This window comes from Neoarius graeffei, chromosome 8, assembly GCF_027579695.1.
Source record: "Neoarius graeffei isolate fNeoGra1 chromosome 8, fNeoGra1.pri, whole genome shotgun sequence".
Taxonomy (NCBI): domain Eukaryota; kingdom Metazoa; phylum Chordata; class Actinopteri; order Siluriformes; family Ariidae; genus Neoarius; species Neoarius graeffei.
The window spans coordinates 69,796,369-69,823,964 of record NC_083576.1 but is presented as its reverse complement, the minus strand read 5'-3'; the positions used below and the strand labels follow the sequence as shown (position 1 = coordinate 69,823,964).

The following is a 27,596-nucleotide window of genomic DNA, read 5'->3' as shown; positions in this document are numbered from 1 at the left end:
TTGCTTTCAGTATCTGGTGTGACCCCCTTGTGCAGCAATAACTGCAACTAAACGTTTCCGGTAACTGTTGATCAGTCCTGCACACCAGCTTGGAGGAATTTTAGCCCATTCCTCCGTACAGAACAGCTTCAACTCTGGGATGTTGGTGGGTTTCCTCACATGAACTGCTCGCTTCAGGTCCTTCCACAACATTTCCATTGGATTAAGGTCAAGACTTTGACTTGGCCATTCCAAAACATTACATTTATTCTTCTTTAACCATTCTTTGGTAGAACGATTTGTGTGCTCAGGGTCGTTGTCTTGCTGCATGACCCACCTTCTCTTGAGATTCAATTCATGGACGGATGTCCTGACATTTTCCTTTAGAATTGGCTGGTATAATTCAGAATTCATTGTTTCATCAATGATGGCAAGCCGTCCTGGCCCAGATGCAGCAAAACAGGCCTAAACCATGATACTACCACCACCATGTTTCACAGATGGGATAAGGTTCTTATGCTGGAATGCAGTGTTTTTCCTTTCTCCAAACATAATGCTTCTCATTTAAAGCAAAAAGTTCTATTTTGGTCTCATCCGTCCACAAAACATTTTTCCAATAGCCTCCTGGCTTGTCCACGTGATCTTTAGCAAACTGCACACGAGCAGCAGTGTTCTTTTTGGAGAGCAGTGGCTTTCTTCTTGCAACCTTGCCATGCACACCATTGTTGTTCAGTGTTCTCCTGATGGTGGACTCATGAACATTAGCCAATGTGAGAGAGGCCTTCAGTTGCTTAGAAGTTACCCTGGAGTCCTTTGTGACCTCGCTGACTATTACACGCCTTGCTCTTGGAGTGATCTTTGTTGGTCCAAACTCTCTTGAGATGGTTTTGTAACCTTTTCCAGCCTGATGAACATCAATGCTTTTTCTGAGGTCCTCAGAAATCTCCTTTGTTCATGCCATGATACACTTCCACAAACATGTGTTGTGGAGATCAGATTTTGATAGATCCCTGTTCTTTAAATAAAACAGGGTGCCCACTCACACCTGATTGTCATCCCATTGATTGAAAACACCTGACTCTAATTTCACCTTCAAATTAACTGCTACTCTGAGAGGTTCACATACTTTTGCCACTGACATATGTAACATTTGGATTATTTTCCTCAATAAATAAATGACCAAGTATAATATTTTTGGTCTCATTTGTTTAACTGGGTTCTCTTTATCTACTTTTAGGACTTGTGTGAAAATCTGATGTTTTAGGTCATTTATGCAGAACTATAGAAAATTCTAAAGGGTTCACAAACTTTCAAGCACCACTGTACATGGTTACACATTTGATATCCATGTGTAGCGCTGACACTAACAAAGCTTCTGGCTACCAAAAAGCAAGCCTAAATAGGACACTTAACCTTAAATGATTCACGATTTAATTGATGTGCATTATACATCCTACACCAATTTAGGAGCACGAAAATCCGTTTTTTGTTTTTTTTAAATCAAAATGTTGCCAAAGTGACTTCTATAGTCCAGAAATCAGTTATGACTGGTATCCAAATCAACATACTGTGGAGGTTCAATGCAATAATTTATTCAAGATACAAATGGTTTTTGACTACTACAAAAGTTCAATCAAATTAAACCGATCAATCTTTTGATTCCCCTCCCCTTCTCATGCTGCCATGACAACAGACTTGGTATTGACAGGACTGTCAGTACTGATGTCCACTATATGTATCTAATTTACTATAAAAAGTAATTAATATTGGCTATAGGTTTATCATATAACCTTGTTACCTATTAAATATGTAAGCCCTCATATGACTTATTACAAATGATCTGTTGTAAAATATGCACAAAATGGAGAGAAAAGCTTCATAATAATCTCTCGTTTTAAGGCACATACATGGTGTAGCCTTAATGTGTGCTGGTGATAAATACAAAACGGGCTGTGTGTGCTGGTCCTCAGGGTATGAGTGCATAGTGAGACATCAGCAGGAAGGTCAAACAATCTCCATGTCCTCCTTCACCTACTATGGCTAGTGCTACCACACGTCTTAGGCCTAAATCTGTACTGAGCACAAGGGATTCACTCTACATGTCAAACAGGTAGCCACATGCTTCTTAGTAATTAGCTCGGAGTCGTCTGTTTTCCTCCTTCAGCTTCTCGATCTCCTCCACAAGACTCTCATTCACAGAGTATCTCTCAATGAGCCCATGGATTTCATTCTGGAAGAACAGGAATCGCCATATTAACAGTGTTGCATGACAAAGTTACAATCCACTTGTCAAAAACAATTGTGGGTTGCAGGTAATACCTACCAGCTGGATGTAGAACTGCCGCACCATTTCCACTTGGAGATTGATGATATCCCTATGGCACGTGTCTCTGAAAGAGATATAAAAGCTACTTAAACTCAGATCTGGATAAGTAATAGATCGATTAGCTACCCCACCAGCCAAATAAAAATCACTAGGCTAACAATATACAGTCAAGCTGGAAAGTCTGCACACCCCTTTCACCTCCACATTGTTACGTTACAGACTTATTCTACAATAAACGGAGTTCATTTTTTGCCTCAAACATCTACACACACAATCGCCAATAATTACAAAATGAAAAGTTTTTAGGAAATATGCAATTAAATTTTTTTTCGCGGTCCGGTTTCCATCAAATCCCATGCTCCGATTGGCTGGCGAGCGGGTCCGTATCCTACAGTATGGACCCCCGGATATGGACCTCTGGCGACTCGCTCGTTCACAACAACAAGCATAATAAATGTTGACAAAAATTGCTTTCGCATTTCTCAGGAGAATAGCATTAATTTTACATCATTGTCACGGCTTGGCTCAAACCATGACAAAGAGGACGACACAGGGGTAAAGTTCAAATAATTAATTTATTATAATAACAAAATACAAGAAAAATCAACAAAGTAGAATGCGTGAACAATGAGCTCGTGCGTGTTACACACACAAAAAAAGAAAAGGAAAGAAAACAAAAGAAGCTCCCACAGGAAACGGGGAAAAAGTGGTTTTAAGGACGTGGCGACACCAGGCCCAGGTGTCGCCAATTCCCGGGATGGTCTACAGCCACGCCTACAAGGAACACATACACACACAAAGCAAAACAAACAGACAAGGCCAGCAGACCATCACACCCCCTCCCACAAAAGCGGGCTCCCAAAATGGAGTCCCGCCCACCAGTCAGGGCTAACAAATAAACAGCCATCCCAACAAAATTAAACATAATAGAAATTAATTTGAACATTTGGACACATTAGACCAGCTATTATACAATTATCTAACCCTCTTAATAAACTCACAAACCATAACCTGGGGATGTTAACATCTGTCCCACAGCTCAACACACACAACCTCTCCCCAACTCGGCAACCGGTGCACCTAGGAAGCACATTTAAGAGTACAGGAAGGGGCAAAAGGCAAAGAACTGTGAGAACAGAGAAGTCCACCACACCTAGGGGGCCCTAGACAACGCGTCTGCCACCACGTTGTCTGTTCCCTTGATGTGGCGGATATCCAGGCAATAAGACTGCAGGAAGAGAGAGACCATCTGATTAGTCTCTGATTCGGACAATGTAAAGAATTAAGAAATGTGAGTGGATTATGATCTGTAAAAACCAATACAGGAGTACTACCACCAACATACACATCAAAATGTTTCAAAGCAAGAACCAATGCCAAAGTCTCCTTCTCCACAACAGAATAATTCTGCTGATACGCATTAAACTTTCTTGAGAAGAAGCTAACAGGCTTGTCTATGCCACGATCATCCTCCTGAACCAGAACAGCCCCTGCACCCACAAAACTTGCATCGACAAAGAGCTTAAAGGGACAATCAAAACATGGTGCTGCCAAAACTGGTGCATCACAAAGGAGCCTCTCCACCTGTTGGAAAGCCACATGACAAGCAGGAGACCAGACAAACTTTTCCTTCTCCCTCAAAAGATTAGTAAGAGGGGCCACAACCGTAGAAAAGTTCTTACAAAAACTCCTATAATAGCCCACAAGACCAAGGAACCGCATCAACTCCTTTTTAGTTGCTGGTACAGGAAACTGCTCAACAGCCCGGACTTTTGCATCAACAGGACGAACCTGTCCCTGCCCCACCACCCGGCCAAGGTAGGTCACAGTCGCCCTCGCAAACTCACACTTTGTGAGGTTGACTGTGAGCCTTGCCTCCGCCAAACGAGTGAAAAGTTCCTGCATCCGCTGCATATGAACATCCCAAGTATCTGAAAAACACACTACATCATCTAAATACACCGCACAACCTTCCATATCACCGACAACGCGATTCATAAGACGCTGGAATGTTGCTGGAGCATTTCGAAGCCCAAATGGCATAACTGAATAGGAATACAATCCCTTAGGTGTTATAAAGGAAGCAATCTCCTGAGCACGGTCTGACAAAGGTACTTGCCAGTAACCTTTTAACAAATCAAGTTTACTGACAAACTTCGCAGAGCCCACCTGATCTACACAATCTTCCATTCTCGGAAGAGGAAACAGATCAGGTTTGGTGACGGCATTGACTCTGCGAAAGTCTGTACAAAAGCGTAACGTGCCATCTGCCTTTGGAACCAGCAAACAAGGAGACGCCCAACTAGAGGAACTAGGTTCGGCTATACCATTCTCAAGCATATATGCAATTTCACTGTCTAGACATTTCAGTTTCTCTGCATTTGCCCGATAGAACCTTTGTTTTATTGGCTTAGCATCTCCAACCTCAATGTCATGTTCAATCAGATGTGTACGACCAGGTGTATCAGAGAACAAACAAGGGAAGCTACGTATCAGATCTATTAGCTCAGCAGAACGGGATGTGGGCAAGTATGCCAGCAACTCTTCAAGGTTAGCAAGGACCTCAGAGTTTTTCAAACGGCCAAGCAAGAGCGCCTGATCAGGCGCAATAACTTCATCCTCCTGTTGATCACAATAATTGGTGACCCAGTTAGCAGGTCCAGCTACACAAGCTGCTTGCGGAACACTTACTTTGGAACCACAGGATGACGGACGGGCGTAATAAGGTTTTAATAAGTTAACATGGCAGAGCTGTGTGCTCTTCCTACGCTCCGGGGTAGCGATTAAGTAATTCTGCTCCGTGACCTGTTTCACCACAGAGTACGGCCCTGAAAACTTGGCTTGGAATGGAGACTGAAGCAGGGGGAACAAAGCCAACACCTGATCTCCAGGGACAAACACCCTACGCTCAGTATTTCGGTCATACCATGACTTCATTTTTTGTTGCGCTGTACCCAACTTCTCTTTCGCCAACATACCCGCTAAATAAAGACGATGCCTAAACCCGTTCACATATGCAATTAAATTAGTTGAAGGAGTCTCCTCCCGCCAGGCATCTGCCAGGACCGCTAATGGACCCCGCACCGAATGAGCGAACACAAGGTCATTTGGGCTAAACCCTAAGCTTTCTTGCGTCACCTCCCTAGCCGCAAGCATTAGCCAAGGTAAGCCCTCCTCCCAGTCTCGACCCAACTCTGTACAATAAGCCCGAAGGAGAGACTTAAGTGTTTGGTGAAATCGCTCCAATGCCCCTTGACTTTGAGCATGGTACGCTGAAGCCTTGTTATGCTGAATACGGAGTTGCTTTAAAACCTGAGCAAATACACAAGATAAGAAGTTCGACCCTTGATCAGATTGAATAATTTTGGGAATACCAAAAATTGAAATAAACTGTGACAGAGCACGAACTACTGATCTGGTTGTAATCGATCGCAGTGGGTAAGCTGCCGGATACCGAGTGCTCTGACACATGACTTAACAAGTAGTTCGAACCAGACTTAGAGCGCGGTAGCGGCCCCACACAATCAATTATTAAATGCTCAAACGGCTGACTAATTGCAGGAATGGAATATAATGGTGCCGGCTTTAGACGCTGATTTGGCTTATCGGTTAGTTGACATATGTGACAAGTCTTAATGTAGGCTGAGACGTCCCTTTTCATGCAAGGCCAAAAGAAATGCCTCAACAATCGATTATAAGTCTTCTTAACGCCAGCATGTCCTGATCCATCATGAGCAACTTTCAACACAGACTGACGCAACTTAGTGGGTAAGACAACTTGAAAAACAGGGTCCCCAACAAACAAATCTGTGTGCCAAGTCCATTTTCTCACCAATAGTGAATCTTGAAGAAAATATCCACAAACACTGTCCCGCATTTCACTTTCAGGTTGGACCAACTCATACAACCCAGCCAGCGAAGAGTCAGCTTGCTGCTCAGCAACCAACTCAATACGAGACACAGACACAGGGAAATAAGACAGAGGCAGTGAAAATTTCTCCAACAACTTGCTCTCACCAGACTGAAGTGTCGGCTCAGACTCTGCCCGCATCATAGCACGCGTTACCGCACAAGCAGGAAAAGTCTCAGGAAAATTTTGTGCACATTCATCGAGTCCAGCTCTCAGCTGTGGCACAGGATCTACCACCAAAGCAGGAGAAACATCAGACCACAGTTGAGCACCTACCAAGCCATTGCCAAGAATCACAGAGATCTCTTCAATTGGCAATGCAGGACAAACAGCAAGTGCAGCCTCACCCTGAAACAAGTCACAATCAAGCATTACTTTGTGTAGTGGCACACGCATAACATTTAAACTCATTCCCTGAACTGGCACTAAACTGCCCAGTTCAGAATTTTCAGACAGAGGCAACACGTCAGCTTTAATAAAAGAGTGTCAAATGCCCCTGTGTCTCTCAAGATTTTAACAGGCACTTTTACATCACTGCCAACCATAGACACAAACCCCGTTCTAATGAATGGCAGATAAGAATCAAGTGCATTAACAGAGTGTATCAGCTGTGGCTCGCCATCAACCATATGGCTATCAACAGCAACAGGTTTATTAGAACATCCAGGTGCAGCCAGGCCTGCACCCTTAAGGCGCGAACCTGGAGGTGGCTTAGTATTACCAGACTTGAGCATGTAACAATCAACTTTCCAGTGGCCACGTTTATGACAAAAATTACAAATCTTATATGCATTACCAGAACCACTAGGCCCACTAGCAGGCAGAGGAAATCTGTTTGAACGATTAAATAATTCAGCAGGTGTACTACCACTACTGGCCTGAAAACGACGATCAGATGGAATGTTTTGATGGATTAACACAATCAACAGCTAAAGCAGCTGCTTCAGCTGCAGTACGAGCCTTGTGCTCACATACATAAGTGGCAACATGATGAGGAACAGAATTTTTAAATTGTTCTAACACAATTAGGTCACATAGACCATCAAAATCGGACACTTCGACAGAAGAACACCAGCGGTTAAAATAAGCTGTTAAATCCCGTGCAAACTCTAAATGGCTCTGTCTTGGCCCCCTTTTCCACGATCTAAATTTGTCTATAATGCTCCGGAACACGCTCATACGCTTTCAGTACAGCTAATTTTACCTTATCATATGGCCCTTTTCCACTACCCTTTTTCAGCTCACTTCAGCTCGCTTCAGCTCACTTCAGCCCGACACGGCTCGCGTTTCGACTACCAAAAACCAGCACGACTCAGCTCGCTTCAGCCCTGCTTAGCCCCTAAAACTCGCACCGTTTTGGAGTGGGGCTGAAGCGAGCCAAACCGTGCCGAGTGAGGCTAGGGGCGTGAGGAGACACTCCCCTGTGCACTGATTGGTGAGGAGGAGTGTCCTCACACGCCCACACACGCCCCGCGAGCGCGCTGGGATCTGTAAACCCGGAAGAAGAATAATTATGAATTACGAGAATTTCTGAAGCCTTATGCCCCTCGCCTCATCTATACGCTCTTGCCAGTATCTGTTGGCGTTGTCGGTGACAACAAGCCACAGCACCAAGACCAGCAACACTAACGACTCCATGTCCTCCATGTTTATTGTTTACTATCCGGGTCGTGAGACTACCGCTTAAAAGATCACTGAATCAGTGACATACAGAGCATCGTGGACGAGTTCGCGGAGCGCAAGGCTCGTCGTATGCCCTTCAAATAATGCGCGCAGTAGGCTATTGATGTTTTATTATGAGCCATGTACAGTATGTCGCCGAATGTTTTTTTGTTTGAGTTACATGTTCGTTTGAAGGACTTAATGTACAAAATAACATAGTTGCACCCCGGAGTGTTGAAATTGGTAAACACAGTGCATTCAGTGAGGTTTGCACCGCCCTCCTTTTATTTCTGACTCTTCCTGTCACCGTTGCAACCTCTGAGCGCTCATTCGTATGCCCTTCAAATAATGTGCGCAGTATAGGCTATTGATGTTTTATTATGAGCCATGTACAGTATCCTAATGTTTTTTGTTTCTGAGTTACATGTTCGTTTGAAGGACTTGATGTACTACTAAATAACATAGTTGCACCCGGTAGTGTTGAAATTGGTAAACACTGCAGTTGCGGACATTTTGTAACCTAAAATGATGTTATGATAAGCTTTAATAAAGGGCCCGGTCATTTGCCCCGCCCCCGGCCCGGCTCTGACTTGTTCCGCCACTGATGTCACTGTTTGCGCTGCTTAACGACATCACGTGACATCCACCCACTTTCGCTAACTCCACCCAATGTGTCCACCCACTTCCAGCCAGCACGGTTCAGCGCGGTTGTAGTCGAAATGCAACTTCAATAGCCCCGCTCAGCTCGACTCAGCACGGCACGGCTCAGCCGCGTTTGTAGTGGAAAAGCGGCAATAGTCTTGACTATCACCAGGCGACAAGGCTGAAAACGCCTCTTGCGCCTTACCAGTAATCACACACTGAAGCAATAATGCGCGAGCGGAATTGCGCATTTGCTTTGCGCATCAGCTAAACGTTCAAACAAAAGAAAAAAATGTATCAGGATTGCTCTCGGAGAATTTAGGCACTAAACGCAAATTACCCCGCACGTCAAAACCCAGTGTGTCAGATTGATCGACGCTAGAATGTAAGCCAGAGTTTAACCGAGGCGCAGGTGTAATTTTGCCCTCCCTGATAACTTGGAGCTTATGTTCTAGATCTAAACGCGTCTGTTCAGTCTCCTGACGCAACTTTTCAACTGCTAGATCTTTCTGGAACTCCGCCTCAATCTTATACTTCTCATGCTGAATTTGTAACAGTAACAACTCTTTCCGCTGATCAAAATTCAAGCCTTCCATTGATATAGCCAACGGAGACGTAATTGAAACTGGTTCCCGCTCAATTAACACACCTGTAGCGACTAAGTTACTCTTCACAATTGCCTTAACCTTATCCTTCGCAAATTGACCATTTACCTCCAGCTGATAATGCTCTGCTAACTTAAGCAGCTGATCCTTCGTACACTGGTCTAATATCTCCTCCGACGGAGAAGCAATAAAATCTTTAACTTCCACCGTCGGCATTATACAGCAGTGCGCAACGTTAAACAAAACAAACAAAATTAAGTGTCTGACTCCATGCACAAGCCCACCAAACTGAAAGCCAAACAAAAACAATGCCTGTCCCGCTACCTACAAAGCCCCACAACCTACTTAAGCTACGGCCTAACTCTTCATGTAGCTACTGGCGGTGGGTAATTAAGTGCCAAAGCCCAGTAGGGAGAAAAAGCAACCAGAAACTGGCGACTCCTCTCACACTATGGAAACACTCCCGAGACAACTGCTCTGACCGCTTTCACTACAACACTACAGAAACCCCCCCGACAAAGTCCAAAGGGACAATGCCGCTTCACCTAACAAGGGACATTCATCGCTCATTTAACTGGAACCAGTGCAACAAGTCAAACACTTACCTTATTAAGCGTTGCGCACCGAGGCAGAGCTTCCAAACTTTATCTCAAACAAAACTGCGCCTCCTCAAACAATAGAGACTTCCCGTTTCATTAGCTCTACACCTGTAACCTGAGCTAAACGTGAGAGAATACCCACTACGAAGTGACGTACCTAATGACGACATGCCATTCACAAAATTGACCCGCAACACTTGCAGATCAAAAAAACTGCATCAAACAATTAAAAAAAACAAAAACAAACAGGTTCTAAATTTGACAAGCCCCCATTTGTCACGGCTTGGCTCAAACCATGACAAAGAGGACGACACGGGTAAAGTTCAAATAATAATTAATTTATTATAATAACAAAATACAAGAAAAATCAACAAAGTAGAATGCGTGAACAATGAGCTCGTGCGTGTTACACACACAAAAAAAGAAAAACAAAAGGAAAGAAAACAAAAGAAGCTCCCACAGGAAACGGGGAAAAAGTTGTTTTAAGGACGTGGCAACACCGGGCCCAGGTGTCGCCAATTCCCGGGATGGTCTGCAGCCACGCCTACAAGGAACACACATACACACACAAAGCAAAACAAACACAGACAAGGCCAGCAGACCATCACAATCATGGATAGTGATAACGACAGTGTTCACAGCGAAAGCGAGTTTTACTACCCTGAGGAAGAAGAAATAAAAGAAAACATTTCAGGAGAAAGCTAAAAACCCGTAACTGTTGCTCACGCTGAGCAAAAACATGGCTGAATCCTGAATGACTCAATTTTGTATAAATAGGGGACTACATAGGCGGCAAAATGTTTTTTTTCCTGCCATGGAAGTGCACTTGTATACCAAGAAGGAAGCAATTTGCATTACAGCCGTGAATGAGGATTGAAAATTTCCCTTTCAGGTGCTCTCATTTTCTGTTAGAATTTGGTAAAGAAAAAAATAAATATATTATTTACCAGCTTACGGTCGGTCCGTATTGTGAAATACCATGACCTCGGCCTTAAATACTGACCTCGGCCCAGAGGGCCTCGGTCAGTACTTTCAAGACCTCGGTCACAGTATTTCACGATACGGACCTCCCAGCTGGTAAACAACATTTATTTTACTGACAAAAATAGGTTATTTAGTGGTTACATATCTGTACACACCCTTAGCCTAATACTTGGTTGGTGCACCTTCGGCAGCAATTACAGCTTCAAGGCGTCTTGGGAAAGAAGCTACAAGCTTGGCACACTTGTTTCTGGCATATCCTTGCAAGCTCAGTCAGGTTGGATGGGGAGCATCGGTACACAGCCATTTTCAGCTCCTTCCAGAGATCAAATCAAAGTCCTTCCCATGCCATGTGGCGAATAGGGCGGAGCCGATCTCAGTTTCCGTAGCCCTCGGCCTCTCGCCTATTGCATAGCTAGGGTTACAGTAGGGGGCTAGTCCTCTGGTAACCGCGAGAGTTTGACTCCCCACTCATATCTGTATTGCAGCGTGCCTTGCCAGACGGCAGTAGGTACCATTTTTATGATGGTCTTTGGTATGACCCGACTGTGAATAGAACTCATGATCTCCCGCCTGAGAGGTGGACACGTTAACCACACTAGGCCACTCGCCGGTCCCTTCCACAGATGTTCAACTGGATTTAGGTCTGGGCCATTCAAGGACATTCACAGACTTTCTCCGAAGCCAAGAGAGCAAAGGAGTGGCTATGTGCCTTTTGGCGATTGCATAGATGTTTGAGGCAAAAAATGAACTCAATATATTGTAGAATAAATCTGTAATGTAATAAAACATGGAGAAGGTGAAAGGGGTGTGCAGACTTTCCAGCTTGACAATTCCATTAATACAGATTAAGGGACAGGTGTTTATGATTATTCTCTTTTCATAGATGAGATGTGGTGTCCTGTCCTTCCACTGGCTTCTTTATTTTCTGCTAATGTTTAACTGTGTGCATTTAAAGTGCATATGAATCGAAATTTGACATTTCAACAAACAAGTGCCAAGTTTGAGACAACAGTAAAAAGTTTTATGAGGCAAAGACATTTATGGATTTTCCATGTACAAGTGTTTTATTTGCTTATTACACGATAGGTAAAAATGGAGGGAGTTAACGTTATATGTACTTGAACTGTCTGCATCGAGAAGGGAGGAAAATTGACAGTTTTGCGCTGCACCGTATTTCCATTTCTACATACTTGCATGTTCCCAATTCTAAGAAAATACTGGCATCTGCACACACTAATGAATCCACTTAGTCAAAATCAATCTAGTGTCAACCAGATCAGATCGGCTGATGTGTGTGGTGCAGCAGGCTTTGGAAGCATGAGCTCTAGTTACATTAAGTACATTAGTTGCATTAAGTTGATAGATGCCAAGTGAAAAATTTTCTTTTACAGAAATAACTAGGAAGTAGGATTTATATACATGAAAGTTGCTCATCTCAGGTGCCGAGGCTACTGATTTGTCCGCCACTGAAAACTCTCTAGTATGCGCCTGAAATTGTAAGTTCATTCCTTTCCCTCTGTACCCTGGGTACTTTATTTTATTAACTATGGTGTATTAAACTATTACAAAAAGAAAAGATGCCACAACCCTGTAGGTATGAACTGAGATTCTGAAGAGGAGTGGGTTTAGAATACTAAATGACTTGTGTTTAAGTTACTGCTGTAAAACCATATTTTACTGTAGGTATAGTCAATGAATTTAACTTATAGTATTTTTACAATATTTTAATACAGACAGGTAGGTGTGTGTGTGTGTGTGTGTGTATTTCAAAAGAATGCACCTGAAATCTTCTAGAGCTTCATGGATCATGTTGCGCACAAACTTCATCTGGACAGAGGTGAGTGGTGCTCCACTACTGACAGCACCAGACGCGTCTGCTGCGGCTGCTGCTCAAGTGAGAAACACAACTTCTTGTGACCATGTGATCACATACATTTGATCAGGTGTATCCGATGTCCTGTTTATGTACCTGGCTCAGCTACAGGTTGACTGCTACACACTGGTGAATCGTAGGTGAGCTGAGCTGGCACTTCCTTCCTCTGACTGGGCTCAGGACTGTTGAATGAAGGCACTGATTGGATGTGTGTACTCTGAGAAGCAGGGAGTGTGGTCAGAGCATTCGGTCTCGGATAATTAGTCTTCTCCACCTTTCCATTGTGCCAAAACGTCAATATCAGAAGTACACAAAGAATATTATAAGTATGTGACATGCTTGTACAACTATAGTAGAAGTACATTATAGCTACAAAAGATGTCACTGTACAAGAGTTAGGGCTGTTTCTTAATGACATAATAAAAACCAAATGTCAATGACAGACCAAGTTATTCTGCGTGTCCGCATGTGTAGGTGACGTGATCACTGGTTCCTCCTCTTTGATTGCAGGTGGTGTGTGGACAGCAGACAGAGGACTGTAGCAGCGAGCACCAGGTGTACCCAGCGGGTTCTTACGCTGGGCTGAACCGTGCTGAGGTAAGAAATCTAAATCTTGAATACAAAAAAAGTACCTGAATAAATGCTAGTATAAATAGTTCTACATGGTGACGCTTTATCATGAATTTATTCATTAGATGTCACCACTGACATCTCACTGAAATATCACCTTGCTTTCCACTTGAGGTATCGCTGAGTCTGTGACCTTTGTAATCTAGAATGAATGAGATGTTTAAAAAAAAAAAAAAGCACAGAATTAGAGTTACTCTGAAACATGTACTTCCATTTGAAAAAGTTAGCAATAAAAAATAAAAATAATAATAATATAAAATATATTTGTATATATTCTGAATGTTGAGTGCAGCCAGCAAATCACTGAAGAAGCAGTCCCCCCAGGATTTTGCGGGCCTTTTTTGTGATTGTTGCGGGCTAAAATGTCCGATGTTGCGGGGGGGTTTCCAAAAAATTGCGATGAAAGTTGCAGTGTTTTTTAGGTTTTTGTTGCGATTACATTGTGGGAGGAAGTGCAAGTTGCGAGAAATTGTTGTGATTTTCTCTTTTTGTGATTAAAATTGAGTGATAGGTTAAATATTAAGTTATTACTGAAAAACTATTGATAAAGACACTGAGAAATGGTCCTATAAACAACTTTACCAATATAAAAGATTACCAGGACTACAAAAATGCAGAAAAATAGGCTTTACTTATCCAAATACACCTGTTGGTTCAAAAGTTAACGTGCATAGAACCTCACAGCACAACATGAAGTTACCTTAAAATATAATATAAATGCCTCAGCTTTCATGTAAGAAAAAAAACACTTAATACTAGTACTGTGTGCAGGCAGTCTCTCCTGAAGACTAAATTAAACAATAATTATAAACTAATAAAATAAATGGCTCAGGCTTCATAGAAGGAAAAAAACAATTTGAACAGAATCTCACAGTATGATGCTGAAGCTGCCTAAACAATGGAAAATAAAATACCATTTTGGCAAAAATGTTGGCATCCATTAATTTCTTGTATTAAGTAAAAAAATAAAGTCCACACAGTCCTTCACTGTAAACATAACACACTTTCAGTAACAGAATTTAAGCCTATATAGAGGATGTGCAGTCACGTGATCCATCCGTGTTTACTCCGCCATATTGGACAGCTTCAGGATTGTTTACCTTGTGCGAGCGTAATGGATCCAGGGAGTAATCCCCAAGAAAATTCGGAAAATACCCCATCTACATCGCGCGATAACTTGTCTAAGTTTGTTCAGCATCTTGAAGGTGACGTGAGGCAGCGTTACGTGGAAAAGTGTTCCAGGTTGAGGATTGCAGGTCCGTACAACTTGCCGCAATCCTTGTTCAGGGAAATTCGGAGCTGCGGTGCCGGCGATTTGCCCGATCTGGCCTACCACGACATTTACAATTTTCTTGTTAATCATGAATCGTGTTACACTGGCAAAGCCCTCAAAGCTTACAAGAGCCTGGAAGCTTATAAATATTTTGTTGTGGGATGGGTATCCCAACTATACCTCTGGAAGGTTCCGAAGAAGAATGTCTACTTGATAACCTCACGGGTAAGTGGCATTAAGATGTTTATCATAAAGAGACTATGCAGGACGTTTTATCGTAAGAATGTTCGAAATCTAAACTCAGTTCCAGATAATGACAGGGTTGTAAATATGTACGTTTTTGTCTGAAAAAAAAATATCACAAATCACTGACTATGCAGTTATCATTCAATCTGAAAATAAACTTAACAGATGTACTAGGAGTATTGAATTAGAAGATTACACCTACCTGATATGAAGTGTTCACTACAAATTCAGCTGGTAGAACTGGGGTACCAGTTTTCTCTTCGCACAGCGGACACCCATTTTGCGCGTCTCTCCTCGTCTGTGGGGAATCTATAAAATGACAGGCCCTCCTTTTGGCCCTGTCTATTGGTACAACCAAATGCTGAACAAGATATAACCATTCTCGAATGATCTATTCCCACACACTTGATAATTAGAACGGGTTCGTCTAAGTTCTATGCGCGGCCATGCCGTCCAAGATGGCAGATAAACAAATATCACGTGACCTCATGACGTCACGTGCACGCTCTCTATAAACACTGACTCTCGCACAGCGTTGCCAGATACTGCTGACGTTTTCCAGCCCAAAATATGTTCAAAACCCGCTGAAATCCACTTAAAACTGCCCAATTGGGCAGGAAACCACCCAATCTGGCAACACTGCTCGCACATGCTGCTTCTCTTGAACGTATACACGGAAGTAAGGTGGAAGGTAGTTTGTGACGTCACCTCAAGACGACGCCAATGATTGGTCAAATTTGCAGGAAAGTTGCGGTGATTGGATATAATTGCAACACCGCCCTGAATTCGCGGGGATTGGTTGAATTTGCGTTGAAGTTGCAAATCGCAACATCGCGAAATCCTGGAGGGTCTAAAGAAGGAGAATTCTCTCACCATCTCGGACAGGAGAAAAAATGTCCAGGCTGTTGCGAGCCACCCTAAACTTGTCTGAACTGTGTTGCCCTTCAGCTTCTCTGGAGAACACTTCAGCACTGCCTCCTACTGGTAACAAAGAACAAAATATCACCATCACAAGAAATTTACTGCAATTTTTGACCACGATGATGTCATAAGTAACTCCAATATATACATCATAACTGACAAAGTACATACCACTTCTTGACGTTGGAGTATCACTAGTGAAGCCATGCGTTTTCAACCCTGAATGGAGAGGAATTAAAAAACAAAAACAAACACCACAACAGAGTCACTGAAAAACAAATGCAAACAAAGCCAAAAAATAGACCTTAGGGGAAAACTGAGTAATAGTATGTACATACATAGCTTCCATATTGCAAGGTCAAACCACAGCATCTGTACAGGAAACAAAGTAAGCACATACCATCAGTTACTGGTGAGAAAATGTCTAGGTTCAGGCTGTTTCGGCCCACGCTGTTGAACTTATCCAGAGTGTGCTGGCCTTCAGCCTCTCTGGATGGCAGCTCAGAACCTCCCCCACTCCCTAAACAGACCGCACCACAGACGAAAATGTCAGAACACCAGTGCGACTGTAAATCTGAACGCATCCACTATGAATTAGCCTGCAACATTATGCTGCCACAGATAGATGGGTAGATTTGAGGTACTGACAATCATAACATTCATGCATATAATTAAGTTATTCCATGAAATCAAGTTGTACATGAGCCGACAGTTGATGAGGCACGTAGCGCCAAGTTGGCTACAGGTGATGTACGATGAGATTGAGTGGAATAACCATTTTATTCTATCCACATTCACTGGATTTTGAGAAACAGAGCATTTTTGTTATTTTCTGCAAATTCGATAAATAAAAACTTTATACAAAACATCCGACAAAATAATTTCCACTTATAATGTAAACAAACCGACGAAATGACAGTAGCAATTTGTGAAAAATGCTATAATAATTCTTGAAAAAAAAATGTTCTTACCATCAAGTACTTTTTATTCCATATTTTGTTGCTTTTTTGGGGGTTTTGTTTTTGCCCTCAGTTGGTTCAGCAACACGCTCTGCCATTTTGTTTTTCTCTACTCACAGTATATGAGCTGATAGGCTGGTAGTAGAGTGGCCAATCAGAGCCAGCGATTCCTCATATCCAGTGAATGTGGATAGAATAATATATATTATGGATACACAAGTCATTGTGAATTTTATCTCATCATCTGCAGGAAATAAAATTCCGCTATCATCAGATAAAAAGGTGACTAGGAATAAAACCAGGCCATACAAGTAACGAAATATCACCACTGATGGGAAGTGAATTTTGGGGAGCTCTAGGTGAAAGGAAACACTCGCCTAGGATGTGAGCCTGTCCGTCTCCTCGGCTTACTGGCTGCTGATCGGGGACAGCAGGAACTGAGGAGGTTGTTGTAGGAGGGCCGCTCTGTTGATTCTGCCCCAGCTTTACAGAGATTCTCTTATTGGACTGCGAGGAAGAAGTCTTGCCAGAGGCGGTTTTACTAGTCTGAGGAAAAAGTTTTATTTATAGCACATTATGGAGATATTATTAATAAGCTATCAGATGTAATTTCTGTATAAAACTGGCCCGAATTTCCCAAAAGCATCGCAGCACAAAGATCACAAGGGACACGCTCTCTCCTAGTTAATAGGCTTTTGGGAAACCCACCCCCAGTTGGTTTGAGCTCAACTTTAAGCTGATGTTGATTAATATACATTAATAAGTGCAATTAAATGCAAATACACACAATTTGTAGACAGCACACTGCAAACCATACCTTTAGCCTGGTGTTGGAGTGCTGGAAGCGGATACACGTGACTGAGGTCTTGTGAGCAGTGGTGGTCTTGATAGGAGCGCTTAGATTACGTAGGTCATACATGTAGATCCGTCCCTGGGTGGAGCCCACTACAAGCCCTGCTCCATCCGGAGTGAAGTCTACAGCCGTGAGCGGGGACTCAACCTGTTTACTCCGGAAAATACTACACGAACAAACAGCCACAAACAAAACATGATCTCAAACACTAAGAATATTAAAAAACAAAAAAAAAACCATACCATATCTTGTCTTGCTTTAAGCTAGTCATTATCTAAAACACACCCTACTGTACACCCCACAGATGTGTCTTACACTTTGCTGGATGTGTCATAGCAGACAATCTTCTTATCCAACCCCACTGTAATAAAGAGCAGGTCATTGGCTGGAGAAAAGGTCAGGCCTGAAGCAGGAGCTTTGTGTGCTCCTTCAAACATGTGTAGTTCCTTTTGTGTGTTTGCGTCCCACAGTACCACCGAGCCGCTGTCTGACACACTCCCCAAGAGAGAACGCTTGATCAGCGAGTACTTCAAGTCGTGGACAGGCTACAAAGTGGAAAATGCATCAGCATGTTGCTCACTATATTTCTGCTCAATATTCATGATCACATTTATGTACGCAATTTCAGATCAGAATAATTTAACTTTTAGTTTAAAATATTTCACATGGTACAAGTCTATATTTCTTTAGAAGTGTAAATCCTTGAACTAAGACTACACTTTAAATCACATTGACCCAAAGTATAGTTTTATACACATGAGCACAGTATTTTTAATAGGAGTTAAATCTGAAGAATGAGAAGTTTATTATTTACTTATCCACTGGACTAGAATTAATATTAGTCAATTAGCTTACTTTAGCTCAACTCCCATTTATGCCAAAGTCATGAAGTAAACAAATGTGTAGCATTAAAATGTAATTATTTGCTTTGTGACCTCGCCCGGGGGCGGCACGGTGGTGTAGTGGTTAGCGCTGTCGCCTCACAGCAAGAAGGTCCGGGTTCGAGCCCCGTGGCCAGCGAGGGCCTTTCTGTGCGGAGTTTGCATGTTCTCCCCGTGTCCGCGTGGGTTTCCTCCGGGTGCTCCGGTTTCCCCCACAGTCCAAAGACATGCAGGTTAGGTTAACTGGTGACTCTAAATTGACCGTAGGTGTGAATGTGAGTGTGAATGGTTGTCTGTGTCTATGTGTCAGCCCTGTGATGACCTGGCGACTTGTCCAGGGTGTACCCCGCCTTTCGCCCGTAGTCAGCTGGGATAGGCTCCAGCTTGCCTGCGACCCTGTAGAAGGATAAAGCAGCTAGAGATAATGAGATGAGAATGAGACCTCGCCCATGATGGAGTAAGCGGGGGGAAGTATTATAATCAGTGCGGTTTGTTTGTGTGTCTGTCTGTTAACAATCTAGTGTCTCGGCGGTTACACCGATTGAATTCAAATTTTCAGGGTAGGTAGTCAATGGTCTATAGATTACCTGATTAAATTTTGGGGGTAATCAGGTCGTCAAGGTCACTGGAAAGGTCAACCTTTCGGTCAAAATATCATTTTCCATTATAACCCAAAAATGGTTGCCGACAGACAGATGTTTACTATTACGAGCATATAGGAACTCCCATATGGCCTTTCATTTGGCACCATGATCTTTGACCTTGAAAGGTCAAACTCATGGTTCATGGATTTTTCAGAGGGTGTAACTTGAAAACGGTCGATGGGAGAAAGATATTTACCATTATCAACTTATAGGAAGTGCCATATGGGCTTTCATTTGGCACCATGACCTTTGACCTTGAAAGGTCACACTGAAGGTCATGGGTTTTCAAAGGGCTATAACTTAAAATGGTTCATGATATCCAGATGTTTACCATTATCACCATATAAGAAGTCCCATATGGGCTTTCAACTGCTGCCATGACCTTTGACCTTGAATGACACTGAAATGTCAAACTCAAGATCATGGATTTTCATAGGATTACAACCTGACAGCTGATGATTGAAAAATATTACCATTATCAACATAGGTATAAAATAAGTGCTGCCGGGAGAGGGTTATTTTGCCTGGCAACACTTGTTTCTCATTTAATACTATACTATAATACAACCCCGATTCCAAAAAAGTTGGGACAAAGTACAAATTGTAAATAAAAACGGAATGCAATAATTTACAAATCTCAAAAACTGATATTGTATTCACAATAGAACATAGACAACATATCAAATGTCGAAAGTGAGACATTTTGAAATTTCATGCCAAATATTGGCTCATTTGAAATTTCATGACAGCAACACATCTCAAAAAAGTTGGGACAGGGCCAATAAGAGGCTGGAAAAGTTAAAGGTACAAAAAAGGAACAGCTGGAGGACCAAATTGCAACTCATTAGGTCAATTGGCAATAGGTCATTAACATGACCGGGTATAAAAAGAGCATCTTGGAGTGGCAGCGGCTCTCAGAAGTAAAGATGGGAAGAGGATCACCAATCCCCCTAATTCTGCGCCGACAAATAGTGGAGCAATATCAGAAAGGAGTTCGACAGTGTAAAATTGCAAAGAGTTTGAACATATCATCATCTACAGTGCATAATATCATCAAAAGATTCAGAGAATCTGGAAGAATCCCTGTGCGTAAGGGTCAAGGCCGGAAAACCATACTGGGTGCCCGTGATCTTCGGGCCCTTAGACGGCACTGCATCACATACAGGCATGCTTCTGTATTGGAAATCACAAAATGGGCTCAGGAATATTTCCAGAGAACATTATCTGTGAACACAATTCACTGTGCCATCCGCCGTTGCCAGCTAAAACTCTAGTTCAAAGAAGAAGCCGTATCTAAACATGATCCAGAAGCGCAGACGTCTTCTCTGGGCCAAGGCTCATTTAAAATGGACTGTGGCAAAGTGGAAAACTGTTCTGTGGTCAGACGAATCAAAATTTGAAGTTCTTTATGGAAATCAGAGATGCCATGTCATTCGGACTAAAGAGGAGAAGGACGACCCAAGTTGTTATCAGCGCTCAGTTCAGAAGCCTGCATCTCTGATGGTATGGGGTTGCATTAGTGCGTGTGGCATGGGCAGCTTACACATCTGGAAAGACACCATCAATGCTGAAAGGTATATCCAGGTTCTAGAGCAACATATGCTCCCATCCAGACGACGTCTCTTTCAGGGAAGACCTTGCATTTTCCAACATGACAATGCCAAACCACATACTGCATCAATTACAGCATCATGGCTGCGTAGAAGAAGGGTCCAGGTACTGAACTGGCCAGCCTGCAGTCCAGATCTTTCACCCGTAGAAAACATTTGGTGCATCATAAAACGGAAGATACGACAAAAAAGACCTAAGACAGTTGAGCAACTAGAATCCTACATTAGACAAGAATGGGTTAACATTCCTATCCCTAAACTTGAGCAACTTGTCTCCTCAGTCCCCAGATGTTTACAGACTGTTGTAAAGAGAAAAGGTGATGTCTCACAGTGGTAAACATGGCCTTGTCCCAACTTTTTTGAGATGTGTTGTTGTCATGAAATTTAAAAATCACCTAATTTTTCTCTTTAAATGATACATTTTCTCAGTTTAAACATTTGATATGTCATCTATGTTCTATTTTGAATAAAATATGGAATTTTGAAAATTCCACATCATTGCATTCCGTTTTTATTTACAATTTGTACTTTGTCCCAACTTTTTTGGAATCGGGGTTGTACTATAGTCACAGAATGGGGTCACAGAGGGCACAGGAATATGGAAAGACGTTGCTGAAAAGGGACAGACTCACCTCATTGGGCCCATGTCCAAAGGCTTTGCTGGACAGGTTGGTGGTAATGCTGTGGAGGATGATGTCCCCACTGGTGGAACCAGATGCTATGTAACTATCGCCACCATTGAAGGACACGCACGTCACTTCCTCCTTATGGTCCTGATAAGAGGGTGAACATATGAAAGACAGTTATGAGACAGTTGTTCCCAACTGGGACTGTTTTTTTTTTCTTCTTTTTGTTAACCCCATCCCACCCTGCTCCTGCAGAAAGTTTGACCAATCCCACTTGCTCTTGTATTTCTTAGCTGACCATGTTATTTTATAAGGAATTTAGTTGCTTCTAATTCCCAAAATATAGATGAGCAATTTAAACCACAGTGAGCCTGATCAGGATAAAGCATTTCCTGGTGAACAAATTCTCATCTCATTATCTCTAGCCGCTTTATCCTGTTCTACAGGGTCGCAGGCAAGCTGGAGCCTATCCCAGCTGACTATGGGCGAAAGGCGGGGTACACCCTGGACAAGTCGCCAGGTCATCACAGGGCTGACACATAGACACAGACAACCATTCACACTCACATTCACACCTACGGTCAATTTAGAGCCACCAGTTAACCTAACCTGCATGTCTTTGGACTGTGGGGGAAACCGGAGCACCCGGAGGAAACCCACACGGACATGGGGAGAACATGCAAACTCCACACAGAAAGGCCCTCGCCGGCCACGGGGCTCGAACCCGGACCTTCTTGCTGTGAGGCGACAGCGCTAACCACTACACCACCGTGCCGCCAGTGAACAAATTAATGTGGTAAATGCATCATGCAGTTTTCTTAAACTTTAATCAGATCAATGCACATATTAAATCAAGAAACATATTTAAAAATTGTATATGTAAAAGTACAACTTGCCGATTCAGACAGCATTGCAGTAAAATATCGACTTTAACACTTCACTTTGAAACAATGAGATACCTTGAGGCTGCGATGTAATCTCTTTGTCTTCAGGTCCCAGATGTTGACCGTGTTATCCAATCCCCCACTGACCAGGAACTGGGATGTTGAATTTAGTGCGACTCTTGTCTGTTTTTTCTGAAAACAAAACCCCAGATGCAGCACAGATGAGAATGCTGAGAGATAAAAGTGGCATTGTGAGTATTTTTTTTTTTGCTAACATGCAGTTTGTCTACTGACCCCTTCTGCAAGCTCCATCACTGGCACTGGTGAGGACTTCAGGCTGGTCACTACCAGCTTGTCTCCTATACTGCTGGCACTGACAATGTACTGATCTGACTGTTGTCAAGGCATATGAAGTGGCGTGTGCGTTCTACAATTTCCTTTTACAGTCATGGACTATTTTAAGATGATTTTTTTTTTCATTGAAATGAATACAGTTCATTGAACTCGAACAGAGGACATCTATAACAAAAATCATTTCTTACTCTAGATCAGGGCTCTACACTAACTTTTTTTTTCAGGAGCACACGTGCGCCTAAGTTAAAAATTTTAGGAGCACAGGGAAAAAAATGGGGGCACAAGTACAAGTAGGTTTTCATTTTAAAGGTTTATTGCAGCGCAAACCTTAGACACACCAACACAAAACGCAAAATTCAATTGAGAATGAATGAATGAATGAACAAACAAATGAATAACGAACAACTGAATGAATGAACAAACAGTAGCTAAACAGAGAGCAGAGCTCAGCAGAGCTAACATCATCATCAAGGACAGCTCCCACCCTGGCTCTGAGTTCTTTGACTTGCTGCCCTCAGGCAGGCATTACAGGTGCATCAAAGCAAGGACCAACAGACTCAAAAACAGTTTTTTCCCCACAGGCCATAACCACCTTGAACAATTAGCCTTTTTCACATTACGTCACTTGCAGGGGAACTCATATCCGTTTTCAGCCTTTTGAATGGAAGAGGTATACGGCGGCAACATATGTTAACAAAACTGTGTCATTCACAGATAAGATTGATAATAATATTGCGCATTGTTGTTTATCATTACGTATTGTTAGCGACCATTCCAGTCACCTATCTGCCTTGTTTTGGAAAGGAAGTTTACTGACTTTCTATGGTTGCTACTTGTTAGCCAGCAGATTAGCATGCCGCCTCTTCTTCCATTCAAAAGGCTGAAAACGGATGTGAGGTTCTTCTGCAAGTGACGTAATGTGAAAAAGGCTAATTACATGCACTGACTGATGCCACTTCTGGCAGGTGCAACAATGCACCAACAAGGACCTAAAAGGACAATATTCTCACACTTACCTGATACAGTGCAATACTTATTACAGTGCAACTTTTTAGTTTTTATAGCTTTTGTATATTTTATATTTATACACTTTTACATCCATACCCAATACAATACCAAATACAGTGCAATATCCTGAGTTTTGTAGCTGAACTGAGTTTCTATAACTAATGTGCAATTAACATCTGCAACTCAACACACCCAGTTGTATATATATTCTTTGTTTTTCTGCTGTGTTGTGACAGGCACCATTTGTATATACTGTATATTATTTGTTTTTCTGCTGTGTTGTATGTTCCCATCTAAATGTTTGCACTGGGGTGTGTGCTTTCCATCTCATTATATAATTTTCCCGCACCTTCTCCCGTCGTTCTAGCTTTCTTCACTACACTTTCTTCCTCATCCGTTCTTTTATTCTTGTTTCCACCATCATTGCTTTTAAAAAACGCCGTTATTCTCTGCATAGCGAATATATTTCTCGCCTCGGTCCGAACCAGCTCTCAGTTATATGATCTGATGAATTCCTAAAAAGCACTTTTCCCACCTAATGCCACACCCACAACATACAACCGTGGGAAAGAGGGGCAATCACAGAAAGATGAGTAGAAAACGGGAAATGTTACGGGGGATATTTATTGTGATAGTAGGCTATAGTAGCGTCAGCACAAAAGCACCAGACTCAACTTTAACTGAAAGTGTTATTCAGTAGCCTAAACTTATTCAAGCTACAGACCGAGAAGAATAAAAATGCTGAAATCTCATGTCCCGGTAAAACGCACTAGCATGGCAGAACGGCAAAAAAAATATTAACTTTTCCGCTACCGTGGGAACCACCGCAGTGCAAGACAGAGGCAATACACGCAACTACAGACAGGGAGCAAGGCGCAGGCAGAACACACACGCACATACACAACACTGAACACACACACAACAATACAGGCCATTACTCGTTACACTATATTAGGTAGGCTATCCAGCGCTGGATTTACATACTTTGCAGTTTAACGTTTGATACATTTTAGAATGTTAAACTCGGCGCGTCTTTGCTCAGTGCTTTCCTAAATTGTCGGCCGCAAGAAGCCCTCGCACGAATGTGCGTGGTTTTTTTTCGTCGTTCGCATGCCGAAAAATTCGCTCGCAAATGCGAGTGAAATGTGCGCACTGTAGAGCCCTGCTCTAGATGCATTCAAATCATGCGATTACACAAAATATGACATACAGTAACGTATTGTTAGTTTGGGGTGGCTAATCATCCTTTCTTGCAGCTGAATAGCTAGATTATGAAGGACGCAGCTCAACATGGCCAAGTTGAAAGTATACAAAGGTGCCACATACTAATGCCTGAACACAGCTCAGATATTCATATGATCGAGCAGACAGTTAACCTAACTACATGTCTTTGGACTGTGGGGGAAACCCACGCAGACATGGGGAGAACATGCAAACTCCACATAGAAAGGCCCCCGTTGGCCACTGGGCTTGAACCCAGAACCTTCTTACTGTGAGGCGACAGCACTAACCACTGCACTACCATGCCGTCATTACACTATAGATGTGCTACGACTTAATTTTTCCACTGAAGCAAGTCTCTACTTGCACAGCATTCTCTGAGATTTACTCACTCACGACCACAAACCCTGGTGATAAATTTTGTCATCAGTACAAAAAGCCAATAGCTCAGCTTCGGAATCATTCCACTCGTCACATACAAAATATAGTCAAAAGTATGTGGACACCTGCCCTATCACGCCCATATGTGACTGCTGAACATCCCGTTTTGCTGTTATAATATCCTCCACTCACTTGAGAAGGCTTTCCATTAGTTTTTGGAGTATGGCTGTGAGGATTTGCCCATTCAAGGCTGAGTGAGGAGGCCTGGTGTGCACTTGTTGTTCCTACCCCAAAGGTGAGGTCTGTTTTTGTTTCACTGGGATAATGATTTAAATCAGGTCTCAATGATCAGATTTAAAACAAGCCTCTCAAAGTATAACAAGTCCTGTCACCTAGACACATAGCTATGGCATACTGAAAACAAATATTGTAGATCCTGAATAATATGGCTTGCTGTGGAGGATACTGCTGCTGCTCCAGCACACCTGTGCTAGAGGATGGCTGGCACTGTGAGGGTTGAACTGCTCCACTACACTCATGGAGGTGGAATCCCAGATCTTCAGGCAGTCGCCTGATGACACCAACCGGGTCACCTCCTCCATAGCAGCACTTAGTAAAGAAAGAAACAGAAAACACACGACAGCTGTTAGATGGACTGGAGACACCTGACTCTTAGTGGAATTACAGTTTCCACATGTGCACAATAAATAATTCGCAACCTGAGACTTACCTATATATTTGGTAATTAAAACCGAGAAGCTAAATAATTTCTCCTCATTAGATTGGGGAAACAATGTTGTTTTCCTATCTGAAATATTCCCAAACAGGTGGCACAGTAAACACAAAACAAAAATATAAGAACAAATGCACGTAAATGGTCATTTCACTGGTCTTAAAATTGTAATGATATGGAGCCAGAATGTGTTTCTTTCTTTCTTCATTTGTGGATCATAAACTTTGAGCATCTTTTGTTAAGATCAGATATAATCTTTAACTCTTTATGTAAACAATTGCACAACAACAACAAAATCACGTTTAACGTACATGGACAAACTAGATTTTTTTTCCCTGTAATGCTGTTAATCTAAGTTGGCCGTAATAAACTTATGTAAATATAAACCAACTAGCTAAGACACTTAGCAAGCTAACTAGCTTTGCATGTGAGCTAACTAACTTTTTGAACAAGCTAAACAAACAGCTAGGAAATTTTTAACACAGACAACAACTACACAACTTTCAGGAAACCAAAAATATTTGTAATACAGACAATTTGTCCTGAAATGCAAACTTTGTAAGTTTAAGTTTGTAGCTTAATTAGCCACCGGCAAGGTTATGCTACTGCTAGCAAGCATTTGTTGACATTTCGCAAGTTTTTCTTGTAGTTTTAGCCACTTACCGTAAATTTTATAGACAAAGCCAATCTTGGGTTAAGGCACCAAAGTGGGTTTTGTTAAGAGAATAATTTGAATAGTAATATCTTCACTTTCTTACAACACTTGTTTGCATATCACAAGAGTTTGAAAACTGTATTCGGGCTGGAACCGCCACTACGGTAACCTGCGAGGGTCAAAATAGGCGCTCAATGTCGCAAACGCTTTTCAGGGGAAAGTAGTTAATGCCTGCTCAGACGGTGCAAAAAGTCCTTTAGACATCACCAGATGGCGTTATAGACTAACTTGCATATTCATCCATTATCTGTAGTCGCTTATCCTGTTCTACAGGGTCGCAGGCAAGCTGGAGCCTATCCCAGCTGACTATGGGCGAGAGGTGGGGTACACCCTGGACAAGTCGCCAGGTCATCGCAGGGCTAACACATAGAGACACATAACCATTCACACCTACGGTCAATTTAGAGCCACCAATTAGCCTAACCTGCATGTCTTTGGACTGTGGGGGAAACTGGAGCACCCGGAGGAAACCCACACAGACACGGGGAGAACATGCAAACTCCACACAGAAAGGCCCTCGCCGGCCGCTGGGCTCGAACCCAGGACCTCCTTGCTGTGAGGCGACAATGCCTCTACACTACAGACCCACTACACTACACTACACTACACTTGCATATGCATTAAATATCAATTACACCACAGTAGTTGAATGTTCGAATCTGATTGGTCAGAAGATGTGCTATATAAATACTATTATTATTTCTGAAAAACAACAGAACTTGGGCAGTAGTTCTGACTGTAACATAAATAATATAAGTAAAAATTATGTACCGTAAGTTGCCCTAGTGGTTAGCGTGTCCGCCTCTTGATCGGGAGGTCGCAAGTTCTACTCACAGTCAGGTCATACCAAAGACCATCATAAAAATGGTACCTACTGCCGTCTGGCAAAGCACGCTGCAATACAGATGTGAGAGAGTCAAACGCTCGCGGTTACCAGAGGACTAGCCCCACACTCTCACTAGGTAATAAGTGAGAGGCCAAGGGCTACGGAAACGGGGATCGGTGCCGCCCTATGCGCCACATGGTGTGGGAAGGACTTTGAAAGATACCATTCTAATGTTATTGTTTCCACAGAGT

At 42.5% G+C, this 27,596-nt stretch overlaps 1 protein-coding gene across 1 annotated transcript; it reads right to left on the bottom strand.

Moving 5' to 3' along the window:
* Positions 1-1,555: 1,555 nt before the first annotated feature.
* Positions 1,556-26,625, bottom strand: nedd1 (NEDD1 gamma-tubulin ring complex targeting factor). Its single transcript, XM_060928123.1, has 17 exons — positions 26,468-26,625; positions 25,538-25,680; positions 22,402-22,496; positions 22,183-22,299; positions 21,230-21,370; positions 17,778-18,007; positions 17,427-17,628; positions 16,981-17,155; positions 16,051-16,158; positions 15,822-15,869; positions 15,603-15,707; positions 13,308-13,352; positions 13,026-13,192; positions 12,677-12,854; positions 12,488-12,593; positions 2,303-2,369; positions 1,556-2,209 (listed from the first exon to the last, which is right to left on the bottom strand). Exons 2-17 carry the CDS (start codon positions 25,671-25,673, stop codon positions 2,105-2,107), a joined length of 2,025 nt encoding a protein of 674 aa, XP_060784106.1. The 5' UTR covers positions 25,674-25,680; positions 26,468-26,625; the 3' UTR covers positions 1,556-2,104.
* Positions 26,626-27,596: the final 971 nt, after the last annotated feature.